Below are 19,152 nucleotides of genomic sequence, written 5' to 3'. Positions count from 1 at the left end.
GTCTATTTCTTTTTCTTGAAACTACGAATATAATTTCTGATTTTATATTTTGCCGCCGAAAAACTCGCAGTTGAAATGTTTTTAATGTTGTTCATCCTGATAAAACAAAAATTGAGAAGAAATGTCGAAGTGGTTTATGGAAAAATTAAAGTTAAATTCGAAAATAAAATAATAGTAAAAAGGTCAGTGCTAGTATTATATCATAGTAAATAGTAAACGAATTAGTAAATTTATTATACGTTCAAAACACATATAGTTTAAATATCAAATCTTAACTTTAAAGAAGTCATCGTTAATTAGGTTATTATAACCAACAAACTTCAAACATGTCTGAAGAAACAAATACAAAGAAAACAATTAAAATTGAACCGATGGATGATTATCCTCATGTGAAACAGGAATTTGATGATTATGAAAATACGTCAGATTTGTGTACGGATGATAATGATGATATATGTCTACAGCAATTTCTAAAATCTGAGGTTACAATTGATGAGGAAATAAAACAAGAGACGATTGATGACCAAGATAATGTGACTAGTACAAACAGAACAGTTTTAGATGAAAAACCTTACATATGTCAAGAAGAGATCACTAAATCAAGTAATTTAGTGGATAATAACAAAACTTTTGAAAAAATTTCAGGTAAAACAACTAATAAGTTGAAACCTTATGAATGTGAAATATGCCATAAAACATTTGCATCAAAACAAACCTTACAAAGACATGGACAAGTCCACACTGGAGAACAGCCTCATGAGTGTAAAATATGCAATAAAAGATTTACACGGTTAAGTAATTTAAAAATGCATTTAACAGTGCATACCGGAGAACGTCCTTTTATTTGTGAAATTTGTAATAAAACATTCAGAACAAAACCATGCTTAAACCGACATGAAATGGTTCATACTGGAGAACGGCCTCATGAGTGTAAAATATGCAATAAAAGATTTACACGGTTAAGTAATTTAAAAATGCATTTAACAGTGCATAGTCAAGAATACCCTTATAATTGTGAAATATGCAATAAAGCATTCAGATTAAAACATATGTTAAGTGAACACAAAATTTGTCACATAGAAGAACGCCCTTATAACTGTGAAATATGCAATAAAAAATTCAAAACAAAAGGATGCTTAAAACAACATAAAACAATTCACTCTGGAGAACGACTTTATGTGTGTATAATTTGCAATAAAACATTTACAAAGTCATCTCATTTAAGGAGGCATTTATCAGTGCATACTGGAGAACGGCCTTATAAATGTGAAATATGTAATAAAGCATTCAGAATAAAAGAAATGTTACAAGATCACAAAAAAATTCACTCGGACCAACACGCTTTTAATTGTGAAATATGCAATAAAAAATTCAAAGTAAAGCATTACTTAATCCAACACAAAATAACCCATACTAGAGAACGTTTTCATAAGTGCAAAATATGCTATAAAAGATTTTTATGTGCAAGAAATTTGAGTTTGCATTTATTAGTGCATGCCGGAGTACAGCCTTATGCAACGAAACAATCACAAGAAAACCAGTAAATTAATGGAAAATGAAAGAGTACATACTGGGGAATCCTTTGCAAGAAACAAACAATCAATGGAACTTTTGAATGATTTATAAATCTGTCCAATCTTATAATTCTTTTCACTTACTCGAGTTATATTGTTAGGATATTAGATGTAATTTATGTATTATATATTTCTGTAACGACTCTGTTCATTACTCATCAGTGTATTGTATGTAATTGTTGAATAATGTAACTATAAATATTTAAATTATTATAAATATAACATTGTAAATGTTTTGTATTTGCTGAAGTTAAAAATAAATATACATCCTTCAAGTTTTAATAGATAACATATTTGGCATTATAGTACAATTTATTAACTTTCCGCAGTGTGTGTTATAGTAATCGCAAAAAAATCGAATTGAACATTTTTATATATCTTTACATTTCAAAGGTTTCTGAATATTTTGGCATACCTTAAAAAAATGGATGCATGTGTGTGTGTGTGTGTGAACATTGATCAACCGATTTGAATAATTCAAAAAACATTCGATTCGTATTGATGTGGAGACGTACCGATTAGTTTTTGGTATAGGCAGGTCCAGCCGTTTTGAAGATACAGGGCAAAAAATGCAGAAATTTGGATTAGATCCATAGAGTTGCGCGTGAGCATGTCGTTATAGCTGAGTTGGTTGGCGCGTCACCGCAGTTTTCGTTCGCGTTAGAACATAAAAGAAAGTCAAAACTGATCGGACTTGAATCCCACGTTTGTAATTTTTTTTTTAACACTTTTTCTGTTTGTATAGTTAGTTGATACTACATAAACTATTTAACTTCCCGAAGGAGAAGTTTACGTTTTCATCAAAAAATCCGATTCGTTTTCTGGACGTTTCAAGACATTCTGAATCGAATGAGAAAAAATTTGGAAAAAGTATGTGTGTGTGTGTGCGTGTGCATCAACAGATTTCTTGCCGTAAATCGACGTTTTCTCTAAAACGGCTAGATAGATTTCAAAAATTTAAAAACCATTCAATGTATCTCGTTGAGAACTAGCATTTATCAATTTTGGGCGACGATCAGCCAAGCCGTTTCTTTGTAAATCGCAGAAAAGTGAAAAATTTTTCGTCCACGTTTTATCCCGCAATTCTCAATCGATTTTGAAAATTCAAAAACTGTTCGAAAGATATTGGTTGGAAATCGTGCTGATTAGTTTTTGGTAAAGATTGGCCGAGCTGTTTTCTTGTAATGAAGTGTTGAAAATTTTTTTTGACGATTTTCATGATTTTTTTTTTTGACGGTAGATACCATAGTCTTGTAGATCATACTAAAATATTACGGTCCCACAACTCGTTTAGCTTTAAAAATCCGTCAAAATGTGCAAAAATTAATATCGTTTCTTTGGCATTTGTCAAAATTAGACCTTTGATTGACATTTTCTCAATAACGCCTGAACCGATTTCAGAAATTTAAATTTTTTTTATGTATCTCAATGAGGACTATCATTTATCAGTTTTGTGCGACGATTTGCCAAGCCGTTTCTTTGTAATTTGGAAAAAATTGTTCGTCTACATTTAAGCTCACACTACCGAATCGATTTTAAAAATTCGATAACTGTTCGAAAGATATTAGTTGGGAATGATACTGATTAGTTTTAGGTGAAAATCTACCGAGCCGTTTTCTTGTATTTTACTGTTGAAAAAAAAATTGAAGCCGATTTTTATGGAACTTTTTTTGGCGATATATATCATGGTCTTATACAACTCATTGAAATATTACGGCCTTACAACAAGTAGTTTAATTTTAAAAATTAATCGAAGTTTGAGAAAATGAGTAGTTTTTTTGACATTTGTTAATATTGCAATTAGAGGATTTGCTTGGTATAATGATAGTAGTACTTGGTCTCAATGAACATACTAAGCCATTAAAGTCCTGCGGAAACTGGTTCAATTATAATAATTGTTGATTTTTAAAAATTTGCTTTTAGAAAATACTCCGAGTCAAAGTGTTCGTTCGTGTTTAATTATGTGTAATAAATCCACTCAGAATACTTTTAATCACTCATAAATTAATGTATTTTTTATTGATTAAGTCGATTATTATCGGGAAGTTCATGTAACTTGCCTCAAGGCAAAATACCAATACCAACTAGTTAGATTTTATTTATATATATTTCATTCAAACATGTATAAACAACGTCGTCTAATCTAATAAGTTTTCACATTTTGCCTACAAAAACAAATAATAAAAATTCTAGTTTTTATAATATTTATTCATAGACATTTTTGTTGACTGATTATTTTTATTCTTCGAATGTTTAATTACGGTACGGGAAGTTCCAGCAATTTGCCTTGAGGCACAATGCCATACACCACTAGTTTCACATATCATTTCTCACACAAATTATTTGCATAGGAATTATAAACATTATTATAATTTAGTCCATTATCGATTATCCCCAATTCCATATGAATATGAGTATGAATAATATGTATTCATATTGCCGAAATTGTGTCGAATGCCGGAAATGCTTTTGGCAATGTGCATTCGCTCCTCAATTTTGCACTCGGATGATTTTTGCGCGGAATTGATTATTAATCATCTATGGGAGCCAACAAACGAGAGTGCGTTCATATCAGTGGTTGTTGTAAAATGTAACCGGGAACGACGGCCTATGGCAGGTTAACAACGACCGACGACGACCGTCCGACCGGAACGCGAATTGATAAAGCAAAGCGGTCGTGACATGCAATTATGGGCAAATGACGCGGAAAGGACGCTTTTTGAATAATTATCAATTTTCGAAATGGAAAATGGAAACATATATAAACACACACATATCTAACATGTGTGGAACTGATTGTGAATTTTTGCACATTTTTGAAGTAAAACTTCTTTAGACTCGACTAGGGTGTGAATCCGTACAAATGCAACGGAAGTGCGTTACGGCAGATAAGATAAGAGTTAAGTGCCAATGATTCGTCATTCGCTCTGGATGATATCATTTCTATACGGGTCGATTGTGATTAGTCGTCGTGTATGTGAATAGAGATCTGCCGTTGTATGCGTAACGGCATCAACGTTGTATGCGACCGATATCAACAAGAAAATCGGCATAGACAGTTAAATAAACATTTTAAAGTTACATCGTAGTACAATTCTTGATTTAATGAAAAATGTCTGAATCCGAAGAATATTTTACCCTGTTTCTTGATAATGATAAAACAAATTAAACATTTGTACTAAACGTAAGTTTATTAATTAGAAATTATTAACTTCCCATGGAGCAAGTTATAGTAATCGCAAAAAAAATCGGAAATGAAAATTTTTATACATCTTAGAAGTTTTTGAACATTTTGGCATACCTTACAGTTAAAAAAAATCGATACATATGTGTGTATGTGTGTATGCTTGGCTACAAATTTTCGTCTACGATTTTGGAAACACGGCTCAAGTGATTTGAATAATTCAAATTCACTGATTCCATTGATAGGGAGATGTGCTGATTAGTTTTTGGCAAAGGCAGGACCAGCCGTTTTGGAGATACGGGACAAAAAGTGCAAATAATAGTAATTCAATTTTTGAGACAACGGGGCGTTCGATTTGAATGATTCAAAAAAACATTTTATTTGTATTGATGAAATGAAACTGGTGCAATTTTTGGGAAGGCAGGTCTAGCGACTTCATAGATCGAATAAAAAAAAGTAAAAAAATGCAATTTGGCGATCTAAAATGATCATTAGACATAAGCACATCAAATTATCAGATATTTTATAGAGATTTTAATAAGTATAAATTTTGTTTACATTCCTATGGGTTCCGTACCAATATTTATCCTTCAGACGACGTCGCGGCGCTTATACGCTTCGATATTTCGTCTTTATGCAGTTAAAGCAGCGGGATTGTTTTCAAAAAAGGTTCAAATTTTTCAAAAAGCCATTTTCTTCAAAAAATTTAAAATTCTCCAAAAATCTATTTTTATTCAACGTTCTAAAAATATTTGCATCTTTTTTTAAAAAAAATATTTGTGGTACGGAAAGTTTCAGAAATTTTCCTTAAGGCACGATGCCATGCACCACTAGTTATTCTTTTTTTTTTAATTAGGGGTATGATTACATGCCAATTTTTGTATATGCATTTACCATTGCATCGCTTGCTAGAATTAAACATTTTCTCCAATTAAATGCGAGAGTTAATCGCAGTTTACAACATAAATTTACTTAGAATTTTAATTTATTATTGTCATTATTATCAATAATGCTATTTAATTATTATTTATTCATTTATTTAATCCTTTTTGTTTTTCTTTTTTTCTTTGTTTTGATTTCCAATAGCCACTTTCAACATAAAGAGTATGATGCAATCTTTTATGAAATTTAAAAAATGCTCTTTTACTGAATTCCTAAAACATTTATTACTAACTTATAACAAAATCGGCAGTAAAAGTTTTGATTGTTTTTTGACGGCCTTTGAAAAATCACCTAAAATTTCTCTAGACTAGAATTCCATCTTAATGTGGAACATTATGTATTAACTGTTATATTGACAGTTTTTTCATAATTCAATATTGTTTATAATTAATTTTATTTCAATTTTAAAATTATTAAATCAATTAAAATCAAATTAATTAAATTAAATATTTAATTATATTTTTGAATATATTGAATGTTCCATAAAGAACTGATAAGCGGTGTTTCGCCAGCAACCTGAATCGAGGGCTAGATCTAGGTTGGTTTCAAAATTCGCGTACTGGTTCACCGGTGAAACGTGATAATTCCTTTGTAGTAAATTCTTTCCTACACATCGCCCTTCTCAAATGGAAAAATGTCAGGAAATGTAAATTACTTTTCTCCAAACGATACAAAAGAATTTAAATATAGATTAAAAATTCGTTCAGGTACTATAGATGATATCGAAGCATCTTTTGTGTTTCTTTTGCGAGAAACTGATAGCAGCGATTGGATTTACTGCAAACTTTTGAACGTAGAACAGACGATATCGAGCAGTATCGATACTTTTTTATATTAGGTTGTCAAATATCTCCCTTCCGCCTTTTTGTATTATAAACCAAGCAAAAAAGCGGAAGGTAGATATTTGACAACCTAATATTATAATATTTTATTTAAATATGTATTATCTTCCTTTTTTCTGAATTCTTCATGAGTGTTACTTAGTACTTAATAGATAATACAGATACTTTCTGAGCATTCTGCTAGATTACTAATATATTATCTTCCTGACCCTACAATAATTATTTCTAGTACTCGATAGTAGATTCCGCCGATTTTTTTAACATCGATACTTTTACGGATTAATACTTTACTATAACAATTAAATGTTTCGAATTTTCAAACAACTATAATAAAATCAACAAAATTGGAACAGTGTGTCCTTTATTAATTCGTTTCGTTCGAACAATATGTGAAATTGATTCGTAAATAATTTAATAAAACGACTATTGTATGGAATTTAGTTAATGTCGAACGATAAATAGTGAATAATCAAATTTAATAACAGGTATGTGTACGTTAATTACTTTTGTTAATTATTAATAAAATGATTAAATAGTCGTATATACACACTAAACATGGTGTGGTACCATATGTTCACCGACCCTTTTTGGGACCAAATTCTGGAACTAAATCATTTTAGTCGATTCAGACTCAATCTACTGTAATAATTTTTATTTCTGCAATATTTTGGGTAAACAGATGGCGCTCTGTAAGAATATAAATTTTCGCAATGATTAAAATAATCTTGTCGATTTCAGTAGCCCTTTGTATCATACAACGGATTCTCGAATAAGATGCGATTCGAAGGAGAGCGTAAAGTGTCATCATCTTGACAAGATGCAGCCCCAAAGTCTTATGCATCAAAAGACGATTTGGTGAGTTAACGGACAAGGAGAGATTGAATTGCGATTCCAATAAACCATTTGATAATGAATTTAATTCATGACCCAAGGTCTAGGCTCATAATTAATTTTTGTGTCAGCAATAAACACTGAGGTCTGGGTATACAAAATGGGTATACCAACAGAAGTCCGGTGTCAGGTAGTAAATACGTTAACTACGATGAACCGAGGACTGAACGTACCTTATAAGTAGTCGCGGAAAACCAGTGATTATGGTGCTGCATCAAAATCTATATTTTTTTAAATCCCCAAAAAATGCTCATTCTCTGTCTTCATCTCAAACGTCGTGGGTCACCAGTGTAGGAGAGTAGTTATTAAATATAAAAATATAAAATCCATTGGATGAAAATGTAAACGATTTATTAATTACAAAATTTTATGATAAATAAAAATGACAAGTGATTTTTTTCTGGTCTTCTTGATTCCCCACAATAGTGCATTAGAAGCTATTTACCAAAAGATAAAATTTGATTTAAGATCAATTAACTAGATCAAATTCTTTTTTATGATGATGGCAATTTGATCAAGGTGGTCTAGCATTTTCGTCGCCTCTGGTTTTACTTGGAAATTTGCACCCAACCTAAATTCTTCTATCATCAGCTCCGACCAGGTTATTTCCGTCCCGCGAATGAAAGTCACAGACAAGTCGTTCCATGGGCGTGCGCGCACATTAATTATTCAGAAAACAAATTCAGCATACGCTCCATTAGCTGAACAACCCCCCTTTTTAACAATACTCGTACGATGTGCAAGGGTGCCCTCGATGGAAAAGAAACATGTGTGATGGATGGATAGATGGATAGATGGAATCGTGAAAGTGGAAGCCACTGTACTAATTGTTTCAACCAGTGGTGTTGTTATTGGTTTTGATAATTGGTGCTAGAAATAACTACATCTATTTATAGACCTAATTTTGAATAAACTTGTTTTGTCGTCTGGTAATAAAATTAAACTAGTGGTGTATGGCATCGTGCCTTAAGGAAAATTGATAAAACTTCCCGTACCGTAATGAAATATTCGAGAAATTTTAAACGTTTTCAAATATGATATATTATTACAAATGCTGTAACTTTCATTATTTTTGCCATCTTGTTATATCTGAGCAAATCAAATGTAAATCATAAATCAATGTATCTCCAGAACATTAACAATCGTCGTTTCATTTCGAATTCAATTTCAAAAAAAAAAATAGTTGCTTGTTGTCTGCACAAAATTAAAAAAAGTGCTCCCGTCAGAAAAAATGGATGTGTGTGTGTATGTGTGTTTTGTATGTCCGCATTTTTTCGTCCACGTTTTCGGGCGCACGGATCAACCGATTTGAATGGTTTAAAAAACATTCGATTCCTATTGATAGGGAGATGTGCTCATTAGTTTTTGGCAAAGACAGGTCCCGCCATTTCGAAGATACAGAGCTCTAAATGTGCAAAAAATGGCAGTTTTTGAGTGAACTCTAGGCGTCCGATTTGAATGATCTAAAAAACTTTCTGCTTGCATTGACAAAACAATTGCTTTTGAGGATAAAAAATTAATACATCTTTTTTTATTTTCCATAAAATATTTTTGTAACTTTGGATTAAAAATTTAAAAATTTACCCAGGCTAAGCACAGTCTAAGCGCCACTTTGGTACAAATGTTTACCCAAGTGCGTTTAGACTGGAGCACTTTTCAATTTTGTGCAAATTAGGCAACTATTTTTTTAACTTCCCGTAAGGTAAGTTATTGTAATCGTCCAAAAATCAAAATCGAAAATTTTTACATTTCTCGACGTTTTGAATGTTTCTGAACATTTTGGCATACTTGAGAAAAAATGGATGTGTGTGTGTGTATGTATGTATGGATACAATTTTTCGTCCACGTTTTCGGGCGCACGGATCAACCGATTTCAATGGTTCAAAAAACATTCGATTCCTATTAATAGGGAGATGTGCTGATTAGTTTTTGGCAAAGGCAGGTCCAGCAGTTACGGAGATATAGAGCAAAGAGTGCAGAAAATAAAAATCGAGTTTTTGAGAGAACGGAGCATTGGATTTGAATGATCCAGAAAACATTCAATTTGTAATGACGGGGAGTAGTGGTGGTTAGTTTATGGCAAAGGCAGGTCCAGCGGTTTCGGAGATACAGAGCTGAATGTGCAAAAACTGGTAGTTTTTGAGAGAACTAAGCGTGCGATTTGAATGATTCAAAGAACTTACCGTTTGTTTTAACAAAATAATTGATTTTGGAAAAAAAAATTGTTTCAAATTCTTGTTTTCAAAAAATTTTTTTTTCAAAAAAATTTTTTTTTTGTATATCGAAAATAATTGAGATTTTTATTTTAATTCTGATCTAATATACTGTAAACAAAATATTATTTCAAATAAAATATGATTAAGTTCAAAATTTGTTTTCGACTTTAAAAGTTGGCAGCAATATTTTTATTTATTCTATTGACAATACTATTTTACACACTGAACAATTTAGATAAATATAAAAAATATAAATAAAATAAAATTTCAGTATGAATACAAATTGTTTTCAATATTCCGCAGTATATATAATTCTATTTATTTTCTATTTTCTTTGTACTTCATGAAAATTATAGTAAACATTTTAAATTTTCAGTAAAATTTGACAAATAAAAAATAATTAAGTATTTATAGTAACATTTTAATTAAAATATAATCAGTCTCATTTGTTGAAATTAATTTATTGGAAAATGCTAATGTTAAAATATTTTTTTGAATTTTTTGATTAATGTATTATTTAATTATTATATATTAATATTTAATATATAATATATATAATATATTATTAATTAATTATAATATATTTCAAAAATTACGTTTTTATTTCAACACGGTATGTTTTTGCACATGATGGTTCGAATATGATTCAAAACTCTATTAAAAGTTTCAAATCATTGATCAACTTTTATTATATATTATATTATATTATATTATATTATTGTATATTATTGATTATATTACTGATTATTTTTAATTACTCGAATTTTGAATTGCGGTACGGGAAGTTCCAGCAATTTGCCTTAAGACAGAATTCCACTTACAGCTAGTTTTTTTTTGAAATTGAGTTCGAAATGAAATAACGATTGTTGATGTTGTAGAGATAAATTGATTTACGATTTACATTTGATTTGCTCAAATATAACAAGATAGCAAAAACAATGAAAGTTACAGTATTCGTAATAATATATTTGAAAACGTTTAAAATTTCTCGAATATTTCAATACGGGACGGAAAGTTCCAGCAATTTGCCTTAAGGCACGATGCCATACACCACTAGTTGATTTTTGGACGATTATTATAACTTACCCTACGAGCAAGAACGTTACTTTGTGGAAAAAATGAAGCATGACTTTGAGCTTTGAGTACTTTATCTATCAGGTGCATAAATCGTTGCCGTTTACAACTTCTAATACCCCCCGTTATGTATCATTTACAACTAGTTTTAAATTCAACACATATTTTCAAACAAAAATCGAATCACACACTAGAATTTTATATATTTCCATTTCCAATTTGTGATTCTGCGCATTTCGTTCTTTGGGAGAAGCAACAGCTTTTCCTTCTCTTCCTGCGAGTCAGTCAGTCAGTCACGGTTAGTACGTTCGAGGGGAAAAACAGAGTCCGGAGCTCTCCCAAAAATCGGAAATAAAAATATAAATAAAATTTATAATATATACAAATATATGTTGAATGTGTTTTTGATGAGATGTGATTGAAAACTCGAGTTTGAACTGTGTTTTTATGAGACTTTTTGAACTGGTACGCGTACCGCGTGAAACGTTAGTCGGGGAAATGCAGATTTGTGAAATTTTGGATTTTTAAACAAATTTTCTGTGCAATTAATTTTTTTATAAGTATCTAGTGATAATTTAGACAGTTGCACAAGTATGAGAAAAATTGACGTTATATTTTGACTGCAGTTATTAAAAATTGTGTAAAACTTTACATATTTACCATTTGTTGATAAAACTTGCGTGTAAAATTTTGTGTCTGTATGATGCAAAATATTTGTTTTGTAAAAACTCATGAAGTTATATTTGAAAAACTGATAAACTAAAAGTGATGTTTTATAATATCGTAATTTGTTTTTATTATTAAAATAAAATACTTATAATTATTATCAAAGTACGCGTAATGCAGTCAATTGGTGTTAAATAAATAAATAAATAAATAATTGTACATGAGTGCTAAATTATATTTATCATTTATAAGTGATTATTGTACTGAAATGTAATTTTTCGCATCATCCTAATTTTGTACTATGTAAAATAATTTTTGTAATAAAAATTGATGAACTGTTATTTAACCCATTATACATTAGTGCAAATTAGTGTAAAACCTGTATTGTAATATTGTTTTCTATAATTTTGTTTGAAAAAATGTTGAGTGCTAAATCGATTACAGCAAAGACTATTTTATATCAATTAATTTATTTTTAAATAATATATAATATGACTTTTATGATTCTGAGTGCCAAGATTTATTAAAAAAGTTTTAATTTAATAAAGTGCCATTTTTCTGGAATAAGTTTCAAGTTTGTGCAAAACCAAGTGCAGGACAAAAAAAATGGTAAAATAATTTATTTAGAACTAGAAAAATGTTTTTAAATTGAAATTAGATCTGATATTCCAAATAAATTCTTTTTTTTAAATTTGTAAAAAATTGAAAGGTTTCTAATTTTTTTTACGATTTTTTTACATATGGGAAAATCATATCATTTTAGGTTTTTAATAGTTCAAAAAAACATATAATTTGAAATTAGTTCTGAAACACTAAATAAATTTATAATTTTGTTCAACATACCTATTAAAATTGATAAAATTTTTACTAGATTTTGATTATGTTTATTTAATTAATTTATATAAAATTTGAACAATTTTAGTATTCAATTATTTTTCAACTTTTATAAAAAAGACTTATAATTTAATAGTTTTTGAAATATTTTAAATTATACTAGTATTTCAAATATATTCAAAATATTACTAAAAATAATAAAATAGATGCAAAACTTAAAAATTTTGGAAATTTTTGATGTATCTGTTTAAAAATTTGGGATTTTTTTAATAACTTTTAGTACATATTTATTAGTTTTTAAAATATTCATAAATTAGACTTGAAATTTCAAACAGATTCAAAATCTTATTAAAAATATCAAGATTGACAATAAACTTAAAAATTTGGAAAATTTTGATATATTTATTTGAAATATTTATAAACTAGACCTGAAATCCAAAATTCTATTAAAAATTATAAGATTGATAGAAAAACTTAAAAATTTAGAAAAATTTTAATATATTTATTATAAAAACAAATACGAGAATTTAACAATTTTAGTTTTTAATAATTATTACAATTTTATAATTAAAATTATACATTAAAATAGAAGAGAAAAATATAAGAAAATATTAACAATACTATTCTAAATAATTTAATTATATAAGTTTATATTTATCATAAAATGATATATCAATTAAATTATTAACAAAAAATAAAATGATATGTATAAAATTGTTAAAAATTTCATTTAAATCTAACTAAAATTTTGAATAATTAATTACATTTGTAATCCTAATATAGTATTATAAAATGTATAAATAAAATAGCAATAACATCAACAATTGTATAATTTATTTAATAATATATATTACATCTAAATAATAATAAATTGTTGTCAGTAAACTTAATATTTATTATTGATTTATATTTAATTTAATAAAATAATATAAAATTTACATGTTTTTTAAAAATATCTTTATGAGTAATAATTTTATAAATTACCATAAAACAATTAATTATCATTATTAAATATTATTAAATTGCCACAAAATTCATACCAAATAGATCAAGTTTTCAATAAAAGAATATAACTATTTGAAAATATTGCATTTTTGGAAATTTGAAACTTTTGAATAGATTTAGATAAATATTTAGATACTAAAAGTAATTAATTAAGTAATATTGAATTGTAAAGTGAAGGTAAAATTTTTTTGCTGTTTTTAATAGTCGTGAATAAATAAAAATATAAATATATAAAATATTTGCAGAATAATGAAATTAGTATAAAAATTTAGATAATTGTTTTTACTCATGTAGAATTTTTGTTTCTCGTTCCAAAATTGCTCTTTTATATATTTATAATATAAAATAAAATTATATTTATGTATATATATATTTATTTATATATATATATATTTCATATTTCTTCATTCATATTTAATGAATTATTTTCCTTTTTCCAACAGGTGAACGTATAAGGAGGAAGTACCTTCAATCAGTGTCTATTCATTCAATGGAAATAATTAATTGAAGTGTTTCCAAGTGTGTGTGTCGGTGTGTTGATGTGTGTGTGTATTTTATTATGAGATTACTCTCACAAGGAAGTGTAATAAACTCTGTGATTTAATTCGGTTTCAAAAGGACTAAGGACTAAGGAAAGTCTGAAGAGAGGAGCAAAAGGACTTTTAGGGAATTACTCTAAAAGGTAATTGGATTTAAATTTATATTCATCGTTTTTTTTCTATCATTGCGTGTGTTGTTTTGTTATTTATACATCGTTGAAATATGTCTTTCGTTTATAAATTAAATCGAGAAGACGTCCTATTGATGTTTTGCCAAAAATTGTTTTTACAGTTGCGTCGTTTGAAAGAACATAATAAACAACTCTTGAAAGTGTTTACTGAGGAAAAAATTGTATGCGTCGTGAAATTTTGTTTAGGCACTCTTTTTTTGGTTAGTTTGGGAGAAACTAGATGAAATTTACAGCAATTCCATATAAATTACTTCATACCTTCCGATAGGAAAATTTTGCAAAAATTAGTTGGAACTCACTGTTATTTTGCGGGACATTTTTCTTCATTTAATTAAATAACAGGAAAATTTTGCTTTGGACATTTTTATATGGCTAGCTTAGCTGAAACTAGATAAAATTTACTAGCATTTTAAATAAACTATCTTATGCTCACCCATACGAAAATTGTGAAAAAAATTGGTTAAATTTCGCTGTATAGTACAAAGTTGCCATGTATGGATTTGTGACATTTATCTAAATTGAATTAAATAACAGGAAAATTTTGTTTTGGGCACTCTTTCTTAGTTAATTTAGCAAAAAATAGAAAAAAATACCAAAATTCAGAGTTAAATTATTTTATGTTCATCCATATGAAAATTTTGAGAAAAATTGGTTCAAATTTGCTGTTGTGTATAGTGCAAATTTGCCATATATGGATTTGGGACATTTTTCTGCATTTAAATAAATAACTCGAAAATTTTGTTTCGCAAATTATTCTCTAGTTAGCTTAACGAAAACTACATAAAATTTATAACAATTTAATATAAATTATCTAATACACTCTTATACAAAATTTTTGAGTAATATTAGCTTGAATTTGCATTTACATATTGAGCAAATTTGCTAACTAAAAGAGTAATTTTTTAACATTTTTTTAAATAACTTGCATTCTTTTTTTATTCAGCTTAGCAGAAACTAAATAAAATGTACTAGAATCTTATATAAACAATTTTGTGAACTCCGATACGAAAATTTTGAATAAAACAAACATGTATATACTGTGAATTCACAAATTGGGGACATTTCTCTACATTTTATTGAATATCTTCAACATTTTGTTAGGGGCACTCTTTTCTATTTAGCTTAGCAGAAACTAGATAAAATTTACTACTGTTTTATATAAACAATCTTATAAACTCGAATACAAAAATTTTGAATAAAGCTACCTATAAATCTGCCTCTTTCGTTGTGTAATTCATAATTGAATATTCGGAATTTTTTTTACATTTTATTAAATAACTTTAAAAAATTGTTCAGGGCACTTTCTTTGATTCAGTTTAGTAGAAACTAGATATAATTTACTAAAATTTGTTATACACTCTGATGATTAAAATTATAATGAAAGTTTGAACTCGCCCCTATATATTTTCTATGTATGGATCATGGGCATTTTTTACATTTTTTAAAAACTTGTTTCGGGTACTCTTTCTTTGCTAGCTTATCAGAAACTAGATAGAATTTACGACATTCATAAATAAACTATTTTATACATTCCAATATGAAAATATGGGATAGAACTGGTATCGACATGAAAGTATATAATAAGTAAATCATTCTAAGGCGTTTCATCGCATGAAAGGCAAAGATTTATAAATTAATCTTTAATTTTTCCAAACGATTTGACTAAATTTTATGTGAATTATAGATATGGTGCCTTATACCAATAAATATGCACAGAACTCATAGATTACATTCATACACTAACTTGTCTTTAACGATGATTTTTGTGTTAAATTTTAAGTAGAGTAATTGAATAAATTAGAGTTATGGAGCATGAATAATTTACAAACTAGTGGTGTATGGCATCGTGCCTTAAGACAAATTGCTGGAACTTTCCGTACCAGACCGTAATGAAATATTCGAGAAATTTCAAACGTTTACAATTATATTATTACAAATACTGTAACTTTCATTATTTTTGCTATCTTGTTATATCTGAGCAATTCAAATGTAAATCATAAATCATAAATCAATTTATCTCCAGAACATTAACAATCGTCATTTCATTTCGAATTCAATTTCAAAAAAAAAAATAGTTGCCTAATTTGCACAAAATTGAAAAAGTGCTTCGGTATAGTCACAGTCTAAACGCATTTGCAAATAATTCTGTGCGACATTTTTTTCACTTATATTGTCCTTAGCTTGGCGACATTTTCACATTTTTAATAGTTTTCACAAAATTGGAAAAGTGCTCCAATACATAAACAGTCTAAACCCACTTGGGTAAAAACATTTGTATCAGAGTGGCGCTTAGACTGTGCCTAGCCTGGGTAATTTTTTGAATTTTTGATCCAAAATTACAAAAATATTTTATAAAAAGCAATTGTTTTTTCAGCACAAGCAGAAAGTTTTTTAGATCATTCAAATCGGACGCTCGAAAACTGCTATTTTTTACACATTTAGCTCTGTATCTCCGAATCCGCTGGACCTGCCTTTGCCAAAAATTAATAACCACTTCTCGCTGTCATTACGAATTGAATGTTTTTTTGGATCATACAAATCGGATGCTCCGAGCTCTCAAAAACTTGATTACTATTTTTTGCACTTTTTGCTCCGTATCTCCGTAACGGCTGGACCTGCCTTTGCCAAAAACTAATCAGCACATCTCCCTATCAATAGGAATCGAATGTTTTTTGAAAAAGTATTTTTGCAAGATTAAGCTGCAATTACTACATATTTTAAAAAATTAACCACAATAATCGAAAAATGGTCACATTTTGACCGAAGTTTTAGATTGCACTTAAAAGCTCATAATGTTTAAACTACACAAGATTCATTTTCTTTCTTGACAACAGTCGGCGTGACAGTTATTGATTGTAACCAATCAATATCTGTCACGCCGACTGTTTCGTTTTGACGTTGATTTCTGGGACACCCTGTACATAATGTCCATTTTAAACCATTATCATATTGCAGTATGTACCTACACGATCGTTTGTCAATTTACTCTGCTGCTCCTCCTGCTCCTGCTCCACCTGCTCCACATATTGTCGAATTGCGTTCGTCGGTTCGTTCGATATAGTGTTTTTTATTGCCGAACGCAACACGTAATTATAGATCACACACGAAACGAAACACGGATGTGAGCACGACCACCCAACCAAACCCAAATATACCCATACCCATACCTATACTTATACTTCTATACTCAGGGCCGGATTTAGAAATTTAGCGCCCCGGGGCACTGACAAAAATGCCGCCCCATCCCTGAAATTTTACGAACTTTCGAACTTTTTTTTAAAGCAATCGCGCTGTTTGATCTGCGTAGGGACAAAATGTAGAAGCGCATAAGCGCCGCGTCGCAGTTTAACGGATAAACAATATTACAGAACGCATATAAATGTAAACAAAATTTATACTTATTATGAAAATATTTTTAAAATATCTGATAATTTGATATGCATATGGCTTATGATCACTTTTGTCCACCAAATGTTTCTTTTTCAAATTTTTTTATTGAATCATGGAAACCGCTAAACCTGCTTCCCACAAATTTAAGCAGTTATTTATTCTGTAAAACATTTTTGAATGATATTGGACGCTTCTTTTCTCAAAAACTGAATTATCATTTTTGGCATTTTGGCCCGTATCTTTGGCCAATAACTAATCAGCACGTCTCCTTATCAATAGGAATTGAATCATTTAAATCGGTTGATTCGTGTTCCCGAAATCAACTTGAATAATTAAAAAATATTAGATTTGTATTGATGGGGAGACGTGCTGATTAGCTTTTGGCACAGGCAATTACGAAAAATGGTAATTGAGTTTCGATATTTCTTCTGAAACAGCTACGCAGCGCGATTACTTTGCAAAAAGTTGATAATTTTCAAAAAATTTCAAAATACAAAAAATATGTTTTAAAAGTCATTTTTTTTTCATTTTTCAAAAAATTTAAAAAGCTCTTTATAAAATGTAATTTTTAGTAAGGGATGTTTCAATAATTTGTCTTAAGGCACAATGCCATGCGTCACTAGTTTAATTTTTTTTTCGACGCTATAAGCTTGGAAGTGCACAAATTTGTCATTTTAAGAGGGCTCGAGAACTGAAGAAAATATTTTTCTTAAACTTCCAGCTTGTTTACGGATCTTTATATTAGCCAAATTGCCAAATTTGATAACTTATTAACCAATTTGATAATTTACGTTCAAAGAGGGAGGCAAGGCAAAATAATAAATTTTAATAATCGGTTATTTCAACCCAAATTTTGAATTGCAATCGTATTATGTTTTGTTAATTATATTTCTTGAAATAAAAAATGTTGTTAAAAGAAGTTGATTATATTGTATAGAATTTTTTTCTCAAAATCCAAATTTTCACTCAAAATCCAGCACTGTCTTTACTACCTATACTACCCAAAAAAACACGACGACGCGTGACCCAGATAATATTTTTTCATAATTCATATCCAAATTGTGATTTACCTACAGGTGAAAATAATTATGGAAATAACGTAGGGAGAAAAAACCTGCCATAATTATTTCAAAAACAAGTTTGGTGTTTGATAACGATACTATTTTAAAGTAGAGGGCAAAAGGGGTGAAACCGTTACTATTGTCTAAATGGGGAGACATTGGTATCACGAGATAAACGGCAACATCGTTAAATTTTCAACAAAAGTGTAAAGTTTTTTGTCCTTTTTTTAAATTTCAATAATTATTACAACTGTTAAATAATTAATAACATCTAGCAATATTGATAAATAATAACATAAATTTAAATAAATAAGAGTGCAAAGGATAGAATTTACATGAAAATAATATCCGTGTATAGTTGTTAGTTTTTTTTTGGAGGTTTTGAGCAGTATTGTTTAGTTTAAGATACCTGAATTTAATTTTTAAGTAGGAGTGCTAGTTGTAATAGTTTTTTTCAAGTTAATATATCTTGAGATCCATTTCTACAAAATCTAGTAAAAATAATTTTGTAATCAATCATGTATCATTAATTTACAATTAATCATTTTATAAAGTTAGTTTGAGGCTAGTTGTGACACCTACCGGGGCAAGTAGTAACGACAAAAAAAGCGATAATAGCTCTGATTATTTATTTGCTTATTTTTAATAAAATTGACATATTGATAAGTCTACTGTTACACAATTTACGTCTGACCATATTTAACAAACATTCCACCTAATCATCTTCACTTTAATTTGTATTT

At 28.7% G+C, this 19,152-nt stretch overlaps 2 protein-coding genes across 4 annotated transcripts in view; both read left to right on the top strand.

Moving 5' to 3' along the window:
• The window catches only part of LOC113363178 (GTP-binding protein Rit2), a 104,552-nt gene that overhangs the window by 18,906 nt on the left and 66,494 nt on the right, over positions 1-19,152 (top strand). For 2 of the 3 annotated variants that reach the window (XM_026605659.1, XM_026605657.1), the window contains exons 1-2: positions 11,904-11,998; positions 13,672-13,910. The gene's annotated coding sequence lies outside the window, so the exon portion shown is untranslated. Of the gene's footprint in view, positions 1-11,903; positions 11,999-13,671; positions 13,911-19,152 lie in introns of those variants that run through there. The other variant, XM_026605658.1, reaches the window with a different exon arrangement.
• On the top strand, positions 327-6,538 carry LOC113364186 (zinc finger and SCAN domain-containing protein 12-like). Its single transcript, XM_026606669.1, has 3 exons — positions 327-603; positions 646-762; positions 6,408-6,538. Exons 1-3 carry the CDS (start codon positions 327-329, stop codon positions 6,536-6,538), a joined length of 525 nt encoding a protein of 174 aa, XP_026462454.1.

The sequence above is a fragment of the Ctenocephalides felis genome, unplaced genomic scaffold, assembly GCF_003426905.1.
Source record: "Ctenocephalides felis isolate EL2017-DRISC unplaced genomic scaffold, ASM342690v1 CF-g0.4_SCAFFOLD_00845, whole genome shotgun sequence".
NCBI classification, from domain to species: Eukaryota; Metazoa; Arthropoda; class Insecta; order Siphonaptera; family Pulicidae; genus Ctenocephalides; species Ctenocephalides felis.
The sequence above is the reverse complement of the archived record's forward strand: the minus strand, read 5'-3'. Positions and strand labels throughout refer to the sequence as shown.

Coding starts and splice junctions, on each gene's coding strand:
- LOC113364186 (XM_026606669.1), top strand. CDS start 327: ATGTCTGAAGAAACAAATACAAAGAAAACAATTAAAATTGAACCGATG. Junction 604..645: donor AGAAGAGATCACTAAATCAA/GTAATTTAGTGG, acceptor AAAAAATTTCAG/GTAAAACAACTAATAAGTTG. Junction 763..6,407: donor TGGAGAACAGCCTCATGAGT/GTAAAATATGCA, acceptor AAATTCGTTCAG/GTACTATAGATGATATCGAA.